A 15,845-nucleotide genomic window follows, 5' to 3' on the forward strand; every position below is an offset into this window, starting at 1 on the left:
AGGTATTGATAATCCTTGACAAGTTCAATGTCCTCACTGTCAACTTTAAAGTTACATAAATCTTCTGTTGTCATTACTTTAGTTTTCTTGATGTTCAGCTGCAGTCCTGCTTTTGTGCTGAGCTCTTTAACTGTCATCAGCATTCGCTTCAAATCATTACTGGTTTCTGCTAGTAGTATGGTATGTCTGCATATCTTAAATTATTGATATTTCTCCCTCCAATTTTCACACCACCTTCATCTTGGTCTGATCCTGTTTTCCGTATGATATGTTCAGCTTGTAGATCAAACAAGTAGGGTGATAAAATACACCCCTGTCTCACACCCTTTCCAACAGGGAACCAATTGGTTTCTCCATATTCTGTCCTTACCTCTTGTCCAGAGTATAGGTTGCGCATCAGGACAATCAGATGCTGTGGCAACTCCATTTCTTTTAAAGCATTCCATAGTTTTTCATGATCTACTACACAATCAAGGGCTTTGCTGTAATCTATAAAGCACAGGGTGATTTCCTTCTGAAATTCCTTGGTCTGTTCCATTATCCAACGTATGTTTGCGATATAATCTCTGGTACCTCTTCCCTTTCTAAGCCCAGCTTGGACGTCTGGCATTTCTCACTCCATATATGGTAAGAGCCTTTGTTGTAGAATCTTGAGTATTACTCTACTTGCATGGCATATTAAGGCAATAGTTTGATAATTACTGCATTCCCTGGTATCCCCATTCTTTGGAATTGGGATGTATATGGAACGCTTCCAGTCTGTGGGCCGTTGTTTAGTTTTCCATATTTGTTGACAAATTTTTGTCAAAATTTGGACAGATTCAGTTTCAGTAGCTTGTAGCAACTCTATTGGTATGCCATCTGTTCCTGGGGATTTGTTTCTTCCAAGAATTTTAAGAGCAGCTTTCACCTCACATTCTAAAATTTCAACATCTGCCCTTTTTGTTGTCCTCTTCTATTTCTATACAATAACTATTGTAATAGTTCTCTTTGTCCCTACGTACTAGTCGCTGTATTGTTGCATTTAGGGTTCTAACTTTGTTTCTGTCTCCTTTTGCTTTTGCTTTCTTTCTTTCTTTAACCTTTTTAAGAGTTTCTTCAGTCATCCACTGAGTTCTTTCTCTCTTTTTAATGAGAGGTATTGCCTTTTTGCATTCTTCCTTGATAATGTCTCTGACTTTATTCTATAGTTCTTCTGGTTCTCTGTCAACTAAGTTTAAAGCCTCAAATCTGTTCCTTGTTTGATCCTTTATATTCTTCCGGAATGTTATTTAAATTGTATTTTGGCATTATGATTGCTTTGTTGTTGTTCTTTAGTTTTACTCTGATTTTCGATATGACCAGTTCATGATCTGTACCGCAGTCTGCTCCTGGTCTTGTTGTCACAGAAAGTATGAAACTTCTCCATCTTCTGCTACCAATTATATAATCAATTTGATTCCTATATTGACCATTTGATGATATCCACGTGTACAGTATACAGCAGCATAGATACTACATAGTTTATTTTCTGCTTGGGGGGGGCTATCATACTTCGAAAGTATCAGAGTTTATTGTAAGTTGCAGCTAGATGCACTTTGTGCAGTGTCAAAAAACTTGTGCAGTGTGAAGTAAGTTTTTACACAGTTGGGCATATAGGATTTAATAAGGAGGTAGGCAGCTTCTAAAAAAGAAATAGATGAGTAAAGATAAAAATAATTAGAAAACGAAGACAAATATTGGTTTCTTTAAAATCATAGCCTTATATTAATAGTATATTATTGGACTAATTATTTGACTAGTGTGCTGGCTGTTTGTGCAGTAGGCAAAAAATGTAGAATAAACTCTGGAACATATGAGACGTTCAAAGCATTGCAACAAAAAGCTACCTGTGAGTTAACTTCTCTATCATTAAACATAGATAGGGAGAAAAGTACGTAATGTAAGTCAAAGCTCCCCCCCCCTTGTTTCACTTTTATTTCGCGTCTTTTAAAAGCACAAGAAGCAAAACGTATGAAGCAAAAAAACCACAAAACTCTTATGTAATTTTCCTTTTACCCTGTTTTTTTTAAAAGAGGGCCATTATTATTTCAAAATCTACATCCAAAGAATCTTTGCTTTGAGGTTTTGAACATATTCGTTAGTATTTCCATCGCACAGAGAATTCTACAAACGGCAAATGGGGACCCGAAGTCATGCCAGACAATGGTTTAGGACAAATGTTCGCGACAATGCGCGACTCGCGCTACGCTTTTTCCGGGTGCTTTTTCCGGAAGTCTCCTACAGAAGCAATGTGGTTGGTTCGCGGTGGTTCCGGCCAACATTGCGTTCCGGATTGTAAAGAGAAATCTTTGGCTTGGTCCGTTTTGCTAGTTTTGTGTCATTTTTGCTGGTGATATGATCCCGATGCCCGTGGTAGTTTGCGTGATGGGGGGTTGGTGTGCCATATACCTGGCCGACACTGTACTGAAGGTGAGATGGGTACTTTTCCCGCTCTCGGTCGGTAGAGAAGGAAGGAATTTATTAGAAACGGATGAGCAATAGTTAACTTGCTTGAGGATAGAGAAAGAGGTAGCTGGGTAGGTGGTGACACAAGAAGACTAGTGCAAGATACAGTGGTATCTCCACCGATTTTTTGAAACGTGCATTCATCGCTACATTTTGCACGCACACAGTATGCTTCCGTACAGACGCACCGTCAGTAGGGGGCGTCTAATGCGGGAGCTCCTAGAAAGTAGACGGCGAACGGGTTGCTTCCCCGTCGTATAACGGTTTCCAACAGCGACAAGTAGAACAGACAGAAATTCAGCAGGTGCAGGTGTTCAGCGCTTGCCTGTCCTGCAGCTTTTAAAGGCACAGGAGAAACAACACTGGCTGTCCAAGTCTTACACTCCATTTCCCATAGGTGGACCCCGTGTCCTCCATTCTTCTCTTCACATGGAGTGGGGGAATCTGTATATTGGTAGCAGGATCTATTTCCTGTTTGCACCCAGTGTTTGGAGATAGCACATCTGCACAAGGGGCCTATGCATGGCCTATACACTGTGTGTTTTGTTTGAAGGGTACAGATCACATGATTTGCTAAGCGTGTTGAGGGCCTAGGTGTGTAGTAGAGATATACAGATGTCCTACTCTCTGTCTGAATAGGGCTTAGGTTACTGGTATGCAGAACTAAACCAAAGACTCTATTGTTTGTAACATGATACTAGTAACACATTCTGTTATTTGCCATTCACTCTTGGACTGTAGCAGCTCATAATTTTGAGCATGTGCTTTTCCACTGGTTTGCTCCTTTGTACCGATCGACCGTTCAGGTTTTTAGAGATTCTTTTGGGTGACATTACAGGCCCAGCTATTTCGGTATTCTTTGCACCTTCACTATATCTTAGAGGACACAGCAGCCTGCTTTGTATTCACATTAAACCAGGGATAACAATGTGGTGCCTTCCAGATGTTGGACTGCAATTTCCATCATCCCTGACCATTGGTCTTGCTAGCTGGGGCTGAAGGGAGTTATAGTCTGACCGTCTGGAGAGACCATGTTGGCAACCTTGCTAAACCATAGTTAAGCTTAACCATGGTTTAAAGGTGAATGTGCAGCGTCCTGGTGCACAGGTTGGCAAACGAGGCTGCTTCAAGAGAGAGGGAAACAATGAGTTCCAACTAAGATTGGTTTTTGGCTTACCACTTGTGATTTGTTTTGGGGAAACACCTCAAGCCCTGCACTGCCCACAGTCCAGGAGGAAAAAAGTGTCCTGATTTTCATCCTGTGCAGCAGTACACTGAAATTAAGTTTAACTGTGGTTTAAAGTGATGTCCTAATGCTACCAATGAGGCACATGAGAGAATGTGCTCTCTGTAAAATATAGAGTTGAAAGGGGCCTATAAGGGCATCAAGTCCAACCCCCTGCTCAGTGCAGGAATCCAGATTAAAGCATACCTGACAGGTGGCTATCCAGCTGCCTCTTGAATGCCTATGTTGGAACTAAGCCAGAGATGGCAGCTCCCTTTTCCTTTTCTTGTAAGTACTCCAGGAAAACTAATGGTGTGTAAGATTGTACACCTGCCTCTGTGCATATGCTGTAACAGTACACAGCTGTCCCTTTTTAAAATCCTGATCCAAAGAACGGGCTAGTTACAGGGGAAAAACACAACAGGGCTAGGAAATGCAAGGAGAGTAGAGGGGGAAATGGCACAAAAGAAAATACGAAGACTGCCTTTAGAGGTGTGTGTACAGGCAGTGCCCTAACCTGAAATACTCCAGAAATACCTTCTTTGTCACAGTGCATTTCCTTCTCCTACAGTCATCTTCCTCCTTGAAGACATCTTACGAAGACTGGCTCTCGTACTATGGTGTAACCATCTCTCCGTTCCACATGCGATGGCAGACAGCTCTTTTCAACCGCATGTTTTACAACTGGGGAAGATGGAAGCCCAGACTTCTTTTTCTATGGTATTGTTTCAAAATTATAATTCAGGCATTTGTGGGACAATTGCTGGAAATTCTTTTGTATCCTGCTGGTAATAGCAATTACCGTTCTGAGATAGATTGCTTACACAATATTGTATAGCTACATAGAATAGCCTTTTGTTTTAGGCCTGAATAGCCTTTTCATATGGCCTATGTCACATACAATAATTGTACACTCCTGGTGTGGGAGACTTAGGGGTGATAAAGCAGTTATCTTGTGAAATGGGGGATTGGGAACCTCAGGCATGGGGACCCAATGTTGCAATTCCAGGCCTCTGTATCTGGTCTTTGGGACTCTCTGTAGGCCACACACTATTCTGAGCCACATCTGTCACCAGCTCTGTTTTACACCTTGCTTGAGTGTTTTTGTCTGGCTAGAATGTATCCTTGAACTGTGATAATGCTTCTTGCTTGCCAAAATGGAGGACAGAGAGGGATGTGTGAGTGTGAAAAAAACCTTAGACTACTGTGTATAAAGGTAAAATTCACGTGGATTGCTTTGCCTATTTTTGTCTCTGGCTTTGTGGCCTTTCCCACCAGTGGTATCTGGTCCTTGGAAGGTTGTCCAGGAGGAAATGTGGCCCTTGGGCTAAAAAAGCTATGTGGCTAAATAATGAATTTGCTGTCCAGATTTGCCAGGTTGGTCTTGGAGATGGTGTTGACATCTGATGCTGAGGATGGAAGCAGGTATTCCGTTCTCAAGCGTGTTCTTAATGGGGCTTGGCCCTTCCCAGCAAAAAGGAGTAAAAATATAGCAGTGCACGACTAAGAATATATTATGACAGTATTTACACCTTTGTTTTAGGTTTAGCGTCGGAATGGTTTTTGGCATAGCTGCTATGTTTGGTTCTGTTATTCTCCTTGGGAAAACACTGATGCAGACACTCTCTCAGATGCTAAGTGAAGCTCCTATAAGCCAGAATGATCAGATGCTGCAAGTTGTGGTGAGTTTTATTTCTCTACTTACACTTTAAATAATGGAATATAATCTTAAACCAATACCCCCAGAGAAGGCATTTAGGTCACCTTTCCCAGGTTCAAGGTAGCTTAGAATAGCTGAAAACATAGAGTAGACATGTATAGAATTGCACTGTAAGCTTACTGGTGGTGGTGGTGGTAGGAATTCAAGATACACTCCATATATTGTCTTATTTATCATCACAACAAGGAGTGACACACCATAGAAGTTAATTTTTTTTTGCAAGCATGTCTTCTACCAGGATATGTTTCACAGGTGAAATAAGAATTTCTTAGGCTGTGTGGAATTGCCACTTGGCTCAAGGAAAGTACCTTCTTGGGTTTTATGAGTGAGGCCTGCTTGGAAATGATGAAGAACACCATTCTTTTCGCAAACCACAAGCAACACTGTGAAGGTAGCTGGTAGGCTAAAGCAATACCATCTACTCTGCCCAGTCTTTCCTGCAGCCTGGAACTTTAGGATAATACAGTTCTGTTTAGGGTAGGGAACTAACTTGAAAAAGCTGGGATGTATATTATTATTATCCTACTGTTCCTGTAGTAGCCTTCTAGAGAGATCCAATTATGTAACATCAGAGCCAGTGTGGTGTTATGGATAAAGTGGTGGAACTGGAACAGGGAGTCCTGGACTCATGCAACTGACACGGAGTCTTTTCACTATATATCCACCTAACCTACCTCACAGGATTGTTGTGAGGATAAAAGTGGAATTATTTCCTTCTAAGCTTCTCTGAGCTCCTTGAAGAGAAGGGTGGGGCATAAGAGCCTGTTTTTGTCACATTTGCTGTCATGTGTCTTTTTGTGTCTTTGGAAACAGGTGCCTGGTGTAAATCTTCCCATCAGCCAGCTGTCCTATTTCTTCACAGCAATCCTGATCAGTGGTGTCATACATGAAGTTGGCCATGGGGTGGCAGCTATTCGGTAATACAATCCACTTTTTTCTTAACTTTGTGATGAGAAAAGCTTTATAAGCCAGAGGATTTAATTACAGGTGAATATGATAGCATGTGGGCTTATAGAGAGCATTTAGGGGTGGTTTTTTTTTTAGAATTAGCAAGGGGATGAGTTGATGGAGATCCTCAATCTTTGATGCACACGTAGTTATGACACGTATTGTTGCATCACTTGCTGCCTTGAGCACTAGGTACTTTGCTGTTGCTCGAATCTGCATCAGGCTGGCTGCTTCTCAAACTTCAGCATGCTGAATTCCCTGTTTTTTGTGCTTTGTTTTGGTTCAGTCAATCCTTCTCTTCTGACATCTACCACAGCCTTTTGGTCCTCAGATGTTGCTGGACTACAGTTCCCATGATTCCTGACCATTGGCCTTGCTGGCTGGAGCTGATGAGAGTTGTAGTTCAGTAATATCCGGGGATCCAAAGATTGGGAAAGGTTGGTCTGCTGCATAAGTACTGCTTATTAGAACTAATTCTCTTTCTGAAGTCCTTGGTGCAAACCCTGGAGGAGGCTGTGATGGGAGCAATGGCCTTGCCTCTTCATCTGTGTACAGATCTCGCATGGGACTCTTATTTATTATTTATTTTATTTATTTTATTAGATTTATATACCGCCTGACTAGCATTAGCTCTCTGGGCGGTGAACAACAGAATATAAAAATACAAAACGTCTCAGATCTCATAATAAATACAGCATAAACATATATAAAACAAGAAATCAAAAACAATTACAACAAAATTTAAAACTAAAACGAGTTACATATTAAAACGCCATAGCAAAGAGGCAAGTCTTAACCTGGCGCCGAAAGGAGAGCAGTGTCGGCGCCATACACACCTCTTCGGGGAGACTGTTCCACAGTTCAGGGGCCACCACTGAGAAGGCCCTAGATCTTGTCACCGTCCTCCGAGCCTCCCTATGAGACGGAACTCGGAGGAGGGCCTTCGATGTGGAGCGTAGTGTACGAGCAGGTTCATATCGGGAGAGGCGTTCCGATAGGTATTGTGGTCCTGTGCCGTATAGGGCTTTATAGGTCAAAATCAGCACTTTGAATCTAGCCCGGAAGCATATTGGCAGCCAGTGCAAGCGAGCCAGAACAGGTGTTATGTGTTCCGACCGCCTGGTCCCCGTTATTAATCTGGCTGCCGCATTTTGGACAAGCTGTAGTTTCCGAACTGTCTTCAAAGGCAGCCCTACGTACAGCGCATTGCAGTAGTCCAGTCGTGAGGTTACCAGAGCATGTACGACTGATGTTAGGTCCTTCCTGCTCAGATAGGGACGTAGCTGGGCTACCAGCTGAAGCTGGTAGAAAGCATTCCGTGCCACCGATGCCACTTGGGCCTCAAGTGACAGGGAAGGATCTAAAAGAACCCCCAGACTACGAACCCGGTCCTTTAGGGGGAGTGTAACCCCATCCAGGACAGGGTGTATATCCACCATCCGATCCGGGAAACCGTTCATCAGCAGCATCTCAGTCTTGTCTGGATTGAGCCTCAGTTTGTTAGCTCTCATCCAGTCCATTATCGCAGTCAGGCAACAGTTCAGCACATCGACAGCCTCACCTGAGGAGGATGAAAAGGAGAAATAGAGCTGTGTGTCATCAGCGTACTGGTGGCAATGCACTCCATAGCTCCTGATGACTGCACTCAACGGCTTCATATAGATGTTGAAAAGCATGGGAGACAGAACCGAACCCTGCGGGACTCCACATTGCAGAGCCCACAGTGTCGAGCAATGTTCCCCAAGCACAACCCTCTGGAGACGACCCACTAAGTAGGAGCGGAACCACTGCCAAACAGTACCCCCGACTCCCAACTCTGCAAGCCTCTCCAGAAGGATACCATGGTCGATGGTATCAAAAGCCGCCGAGAGATCAAGGAGGATCAACAGAGTTACACTCCCTCCGTCCCTCTCCCGACATAGGTCATCATACAGGGCAACCAAGGCTGTCTCAGTGCCGAAACCAGGCCGAAACCCCGATTGAAACGGATCTAGATAATCAGTTTCATCCAATAGCGCCTGGAGCTGGCCAGCAACCACTCGTTCCAAGATCTTGCCCAGGAATGGAACATTTGCTACTGGTCTGTAGCTGTTGAAATTTTCTGGGTCCAAGGAAGGTTTTTTCAGGAGTGGTCTTACTGCTGCCTCCTTCAGACAGCCCGGGACCACTCCCTCTCGTAAAGAGGCATTTATCACTTCCCTGGCCCAACCAGATGTTCCATCCCTGCTAGCTTTTATTAGCCAAGAGGGGCAAGGATCTAGTACCAATGTGGTTGCACGTACCTGTCCAAGCACCTTGTCCACGTCCTCGAGCTGAACCAACTGAAACTCATCCAGTAAAACATGACAAGACTGCGCTCCGGACGCCTCACTCAAATCATCTGCTATAAACTGGGAGTCTAAGTCCCGGCGGATGCATAAGATCTTATTCTGGAAGTGTCCAGCAAACTCATTGCAGCGGACCATCGATAACCCTACCGTGTCCTGAGGGCAAGTATAGAGTAATCCTCGGACAACTCTGAAAGCTCCACTGGGCGGGAAAGAGATGCCTTAATAGTGGCAGCGAAATATTGTTTTTTCGCCACCCTCACCGCTTCCAAATACTGCTTAGTGGAAACACTTACCAGCACATGATTGCATCCATCGGGGGTTCGTCTCCACTTCCGCTCAAGCCGTCTCCTATCTTGTTTCATCGCTCTCAGCTCCGGGGTATACCACGGAGCTGTATGAGCTCTACATAGGAGAGGGCGCGCAGGAGCGATCGTATCAACAGCCCGAGTCATCTCCGCATTCCACAGTTCAGCCAGGGCTTCGACAGGAGCGCCAGTCTTATCAGCCGGAAAATCCCCCAGAGCCCTTTGAAAACCTTCAGGATTCATTAGTCTCCAGGGGCGGACCATTTTAATAGGTCCCCCACCCTTGCAGAGGGGAAAAGCCACTGTAAGTCTAAACTTCAGCAAGCGGTGATCTGTCCATGACAACGGGAGAGATGTAAAACTCCCCACATCCAGATCACTATCCCCATGTCCAGTTGGAAAGACAAGATCTAGAGTATGCCCCGACACATGTGTGGGGCCGCTGATACATTGAGACAGCCCCATGGTTGTCATGGAAGCCATGAAGTCCTGAGCCGCCCCAGATAAAGTAGCCTCAGCGTGGATGTTGAGATCTCCCAGTACCAATAGTCTGGGGGATCTCAACAGCACCTCCGAGACCACTTCCGTCAGCTCAGTTAGGGAAGCCGTTGGGCAGCAAGGTGGGCGGTACACCAACAAGATTCCCAGTCTGTCCCTCTGACCCAATACTAGGTGCAAACACTCCAGACCAGTAACTGCATGGACATGGTGCTTGATGAGTGAGATGGAACTCTTTATAGACCACAGCGACCCCACCTCCCCGACCCTCGGATCTATCATGATGCTGAACCAAGTACCCTGGTGGGCAAAGCTGAGAGAGACTAACTCCTCCCTGCTCACCCACCCAGGTCTCGGTTATACATGCCAGATCGGCTGGCTCATCCACAATCAAATCATGGACGAGGGAGGATTTATTTTGTACCGACCTGGCATTTAAAAGCAGCACCTGGAGATCCGAGAGTTGGCTGATAGGACAACCGACAACCCTGCGGGTGTGAGAAGGACCGGAACAAGGCACACCCATTACATGTCTGGGCCGCATTCCCCTTACCTGGCATGTCCTTCTTGTGGAAAGCTGCATCAGCAGATCTCCACTGTAGTTAACATCAGTTGGTCCTTGTAGGTCCTGAAGCTTCAGGAGGCAAATGAGAGAGATGTTGTTGTGTGAATGGCTGCAGTGAAGGGTTGCCTGTGTGAGACCTACCTAGCTCTGCAGAGCCAGCTTTGGATGGTTCCCCCCTTTATTTATTTATTTATTTATTTTTATTTAATTAAGCTTATATACCGCCCGACTAGCAACAGCTCTCTGGGCGGTGAACATTAAAAATACAATAAAAATAACACAAAACTGTACACAAAACTGTACAATCTAAAATCAAAATATAATAATTTAGAATTAACAGGAATTAAAATGCCTCAGAGAAGAGAAAGGTTTTAACCTGGCGCCGAAAAGATGATAGTGTCGGCGCCAGGCGCACCTCCTCGAGTAGACCATTCCATAGTTAGGGGGCCACCACTGAGAAGGCCCTAGATCTTGTCACCACTCTCCGGGCTTCCCTATGAGTTGGAACCCGGAGGAGGGCCTCCGTAGTAGACCGTAGTGTACGGGCTGGTTCATATCGGGAGAGGCGTTCCGACAGATATCGTGGTCCCGCGCCGTATAAGGCTTTATAGGTAAGTACCAACACTTTGAATCTGGCCCGGAAGCATATTGGAAGCCAGTGCAAACGGGCTAGCACAGGTGTTATATGCTCAGACTGCTTAGTTCTTGTTAGCAGTCTGGCCGCCGCATTTTGCACTAGCTGTAGCTTCCGAATCGTCTTCAAAGGTAGCCCTACGTAAAGCGCATTGCAGTAGTCCAGACGCGAGGTTACCATAGCATGTACCACTGATGAGAGGTCCTCCTTACTCAGATAGGGACGTAGCTGGGCTACCAACCGAAGTTGGTAGAACGCATTCCGGGCCACCCAGGCTACATGAGCCTCAAGTGTGAGGGAAGAGTCTAAGATGACTCCCAGACTACGCACCTGTTCCTTTAGGGGGAGTGTAACCCCATCCAGGACAGGGTATATATCCACCATCCGATCAGAGAAACCATCCACCAACAGCATCTCAGTCTTGTCAGGATTGAGTCTCAGTTTGTTAGTTCTCATCCAGTCCATTGTCGCAGCCAGGCAACGGTTCAGCATGTCGACTGCCTCACCTGAAGAAGATGTAAAGGAGAAGTAGAGCTGCGTGTCATCAGCATACTGATGACAACGCACTCCAAAACTCCTGATGACCGCCCCCAGCGGCTTCATATAAATGTTAAAAAGCATGGGAGACAGAACCGAACCCTGCGGGACCCCACATTGGAGAACCCACGGTGTCGAGCAATGTTCCCCAAGCACTATCTTCTGGAGACGACCCGCTAAGTAGGAGCGGAACCACTGCCAAGCAGTGCCCCCAACTCCCAACTCCGCAAGCCTCTCCAGAAGGATACCATGGTCGATGGTATCAAAAGCCGCTGAGAGGTCAAGGAGAATCAACAGAGTTACACTCCCTCTGTCTCTCTCCCGACATAGGTCATCATACAGGGCAACCAAGGCTGTCTCAGTGCCGAAACCAGGCCTGAAACCCGATTGAAATGGATCTAGATAATCGGTTTCATCCAATAGCGCCTGGAGCTGGTCAGCAACCACACGTTCCAGGATCTTGCCCAGGAACGGAACATTGGCTACTGGTCTGTAGCTGCTGACATCCTCTGGGTCCAAGGAAGGTTTTTTCAGGAGTGGTCTCACTGCCGCCTCTTTCAGACAGCCAGGGACCACTCCCTCTCGTAAAGAGGCATTAATCACTTCCTTGGCCCAGCCAACTGTTCCTTCCTTGCTAGTTTTAATTAGCCAAGAGGGGCAAGGATCCAGTACCGAAGTGGTCGCACGAACCTGTCCAAGCACCTTGTCCACGTCCTCGAACTGAACCAGTTTTTTAACCTTTCTATTCCTGCTCTGAGCCTGATAGGACAGGAGGTGCTTCTATTGTTAGGCCTCTGGTTCTGTGATTCATTACTGACAGAATAATGGATCTTCTCCTTCCTTCATTAGTCTCCTTCAATCACACCACTTAACTCTCAGGTTCCAGGCAGCCTCCTTATTCATAGAATCATAGAATAGTAGAGTTGGAAGGGGCCTATAAGGCCATGAAGTCCAACCCCCTGCTCAATGCAGGAATCCAAATCAAAGCATTCCCGACAGATGGCTGTCCAGCTGCCTCTTGAATGCCTCCAGTGTTGGAGAGCCCACTACCTCTCTAGGTAATTGGTTCCATTGTCATATGGCTCTAACAGTTAGGACTTTTTTCCTGATCTCCAGTTGAAATCTGGCTTCCTGCAACTTGAGCCCATTATTCCATGTCCTGCACTCTGGGACGATTGAGAAGAGATCTCGGCCCTCTGTGTGACAACCTTTTATGTACTTGAAGAGTGCTATCATATCTCCCCTCAGTCTTCTCTTCTCCAGACTAAACATGCCCAGTTCTTTCAGTCTCTCCTCATAGGGCTTGGTTTCTAGTCCCCTGATCATCCTTGTTGCCCTCCTCTGAACCTGTTCCAATTTGTCTACATCCTGCTTGAAGTGCGGAGACCAGAACTGAACACAGTATTCAAGATGAGACCTAACCAGTGCTGAATAGAGGGGAACTAATACTTCACGTGATTTGGAAACTATACTTCTGTTAATGCAGCCTAATATAGCATTTGCCTTTTTTGCAGCCACATCACACTGTTGGCTCATATTCAGCTTGTGATCAGCAACAATTCCAAGATCCTTCTCACACGTCGTATGGCTGAGCCAAGTATCCCCCATCTTATAACTGGGCATTCGGTTTCTTTTTCCTAAGTGTAGAACTTTGCATTTATCCCTGTTGAATTTCATTCTGTTGTTTTCAGCCCAATGCTCCAGCCTATCAAGGTCCCTTTGAATTTTGTTTCTATCTTCCACGGTATTAGCTATGCCCACCAATTTTGTATCACCTGCAAATTTGATAAGCATGCTCTGTACCTCCTCATCCAAGTCGTTAATAAAAATGTTGAAGAGCACTGGGCCCAGGACCGAGCCCTGTGGCACCCCACTCATTACTTCTGCCCAGTTTGAGAAGGAACCATTGATAAGTACTCTTTGAGTACGATTCTGGAGCCAGCTGTGGATCCACCTGATAGTTTTCCATCCAGCCCACTTTTAGCTAGCTTGCTAATCAGAATATCATGGGGCACTTTGTCAAAAGCTTTGCTGAAGTCGAGATATATTATGTCCAGAGCATTCCCACAGTCTGCAAGGGAGGTTACCCGATCAAAAAATGAGATGAGATTAGTTTGGCAGGATTTGTTCTTCATAAATCCGTGTTGGCTCCTAGTAAATCACTGCATTGTTTTCAAGGTGCTTACAGATTGACTGCTTTATAATCTGCTCCAGAGTTTTTCCACGGATTGATGTTAGGCTGACTGGTCTGTAGTTCCCCGGTTCATCCTTCTTGCCCTTGTTGAAGATAGGGACAACATTAGCTGTCCTCCAGTCATCCGGCACTTCACCAGTCCTCCACGATTTTGCAAAGATAATAGACAGTGGTTCTGAGAGTTCTTCAGCCAGTTCCTTCAATACTCTAGGATGCAGTTTATCGGGCCCTGCTGATTTGAACTCATTCAAAGTGATTAGGTATTCCTTGACCTATTGAAGCTCAAGCCCCAATTCTGCCCCTTCTACTTCATGTTTTCCGGGAGGGTCATAGACCCTTTTTTGGGAGAAGACTGAGCCAACGTAGGAATTGAGCACTTCTGCCTTTTCTTTGTCATCTATTATCATTTTGCCTTCCTCATTGAGTAGCTGTGCCACCATTTCTTTTCTCTGTCTTTTAGTATGGATGTACCTTTTTTGTAGCTTTTTTTGTTGCTTTTAGCATCCCTCGCTAACCTCAGCTCATTCTCAGCTTTAGCCTTCCTGACACCATCCCTGCCATTCCGTAATACCTGCCTGTACTCTTCCTTTGTGGCCTGGCCTTCTTTCCACTTCCTGTATGTGTCCTTTTTTGTTTTCGGGTCATCTCTAAGTTTTCTGTGAAGCCACATTGGCTTCTTCTTCTGTTTCCCCCTTTTTTCCTTGTTGGAATTGCTTGCCATTGTGCTTTTAGAATTTCCTTTTTTAGAAACTCCCACTCATCTTGGACTCCTTTTCTCATTAGGGTTGCTTGCCATGGAACCGTACTTACAATTGTTCTGAGTTTATTGAAATCAGCTTTCCTGAAGTCCAGGGTGCACATATTGCTTTGCTTCTGTTAAAATCAAGAATTCAAGTATGGTGTGGTCACTTTCCCCCAGAGTTCCCGTAACTGCCACTTCATCCACCAAATCATCTCTATTGGTTAGAATCAAGTCCAGGATAGCTGATCCTCTGGTTGCTTCCTCCACTTTCTGTAGGAGAAAGTTATCTCCAACACAAGTCAGAAATTTCTCGGAGGGGCCGTGTTTGGCAGAATTTGTCTCCCAACAGATATCGGGATAATTGAAGTCCCCCATTACTACTACATTGTGACTCCTCGAAACATTGGCAATTTGCTTTTCAAAAGTTACATTCTCGTCTTTTCCTTGATTGGGTGGTCGGTAGTAGATTCCAAGTACCACATTCCTTTTATTACTTGCCCCATTAATTTTAATCCAGATACTCTCGGTGGAGCTACCAAGCTTATCTTCCTGAATTTCTGTGCAGGGATATATATTTTTAACATATAGCGTGACTCAACCTCCCTTTTTATTCCTTCTGTTCTTTTTGAACAAGTTATATCCTTCAATTGCTGTATACCAGTCATGGGAGTCATCCCACCAAGTTTCAGTTATACCTATCAAGTCGTAATTTCCCTCCTGTATGAAGAGTTCAAGTTCATCCTGCTTGTTTCCCATGCTCTGTGCATTAGTATTCAGACATTGAAGATCATGTGATTTATGGCTTGGCTTCCTTACTACTTTTTTCTGAGGACTGTTACTGGGCCCTATTAGAGCCGGTGTCTCTGTTCCCATTACTGTGCACAAGCCTTCACCAGTCATTACCACCAAGTTTACATCTCTCTCCCCCTTTCTACTGCTCCTTTTACCATATTTATGCTTTCAAGTTTTTCTTTCCTCTTTCTCCCTTAAAATCCACCTCTGTCCAGAGAGCTGGTATAGCATAGTGACACAGTGACTGAAGTCTCTGGTTCGACACTTGCCCCTGTATTGAGAAACATGGGGGGGCATGTTATAATATGCAACATGGAGGATTATAATACTAATTTACCTTACAGGGCTGTTGTAAACATACCTAGGTAATGTGTGTAAAGTGCTTTGAACACTTGAAAGCACTATCCAAATGTTAAGTATCATTGTTATCATTATTTCTTCCTTGGCTCATCCTGGAATGCTACCAGAGGAGGAAATTGGTCTGTTGTATTTCTTTACAACAGCAGCTTTGCCCTCATGCTCATGGGCCATTTTCCATAGTCATAGGGTAGTTGTGCTGAAACCCTTAATGACCACAGTTGAGAAACACTGATATAGTTTGCACATAACACTAAGCCAAACCATGACTTAGTGCGAACAAGCAACTGTGTGGTTTTTAGAGTGGTGATCATGGTTGCCGCACTCCTCCCTTGGTCCAATTGCTGCTGTGCTACCTGGGACTAAGCTATGGTTTGGCTCAATGGTACATCTGAACCCAGGCTCATGGTTTGTCTCCCTCAAGATAATACATGAGCAGAACTAACCTTGGTTATATTGAATGAGATGACCCATGAGCTGAGTTTGGATGTAAATTGAGTTTGGATGTAAA

The 15,845-nt window shown here is 44.9% G+C and overlaps 1 protein-coding gene across 4 annotated transcripts in view; it reads left to right on the forward strand.

The window, feature by feature from the left end:
• MBTPS2 (membrane bound transcription factor peptidase, site 2) overlaps positions 1–15,845 on the forward strand; it is a 129,936-nt gene that overhangs the window by 94,965 nt on the left and 19,126 nt on the right. For 3 of the 4 annotated variants that reach the window (XM_061627290.1, XM_061627289.1, XM_061627291.1), the window contains exons 2-4: positions 4,284–4,432; positions 5,256–5,394; positions 6,246–6,349. In XM_061627290.1, coding sequence (XP_061483274.1) covers positions 4,356–4,432; positions 5,256–5,394; positions 6,246–6,349 — 320 coding nt within the window. In that variant the 5' untranslated portion in view covers positions 4,284–4,355. Of the gene's footprint in view, positions 1–2,262; positions 2,452–4,283; positions 4,433–5,255; positions 5,395–6,245; positions 6,350–15,845 lie in introns of those variants that run through there. The other variant, XM_061627288.1, reaches the window with a different exon arrangement.

Source organism: Rhineura floridana, chromosome 5, assembly GCF_030035675.1.
Source record: "Rhineura floridana isolate rRhiFlo1 chromosome 5, rRhiFlo1.hap2, whole genome shotgun sequence".
In the NCBI taxonomy this organism is placed as follows: Eukaryota; Metazoa; Chordata; class Lepidosauria; order Squamata; family Rhineuridae; genus Rhineura; species Rhineura floridana.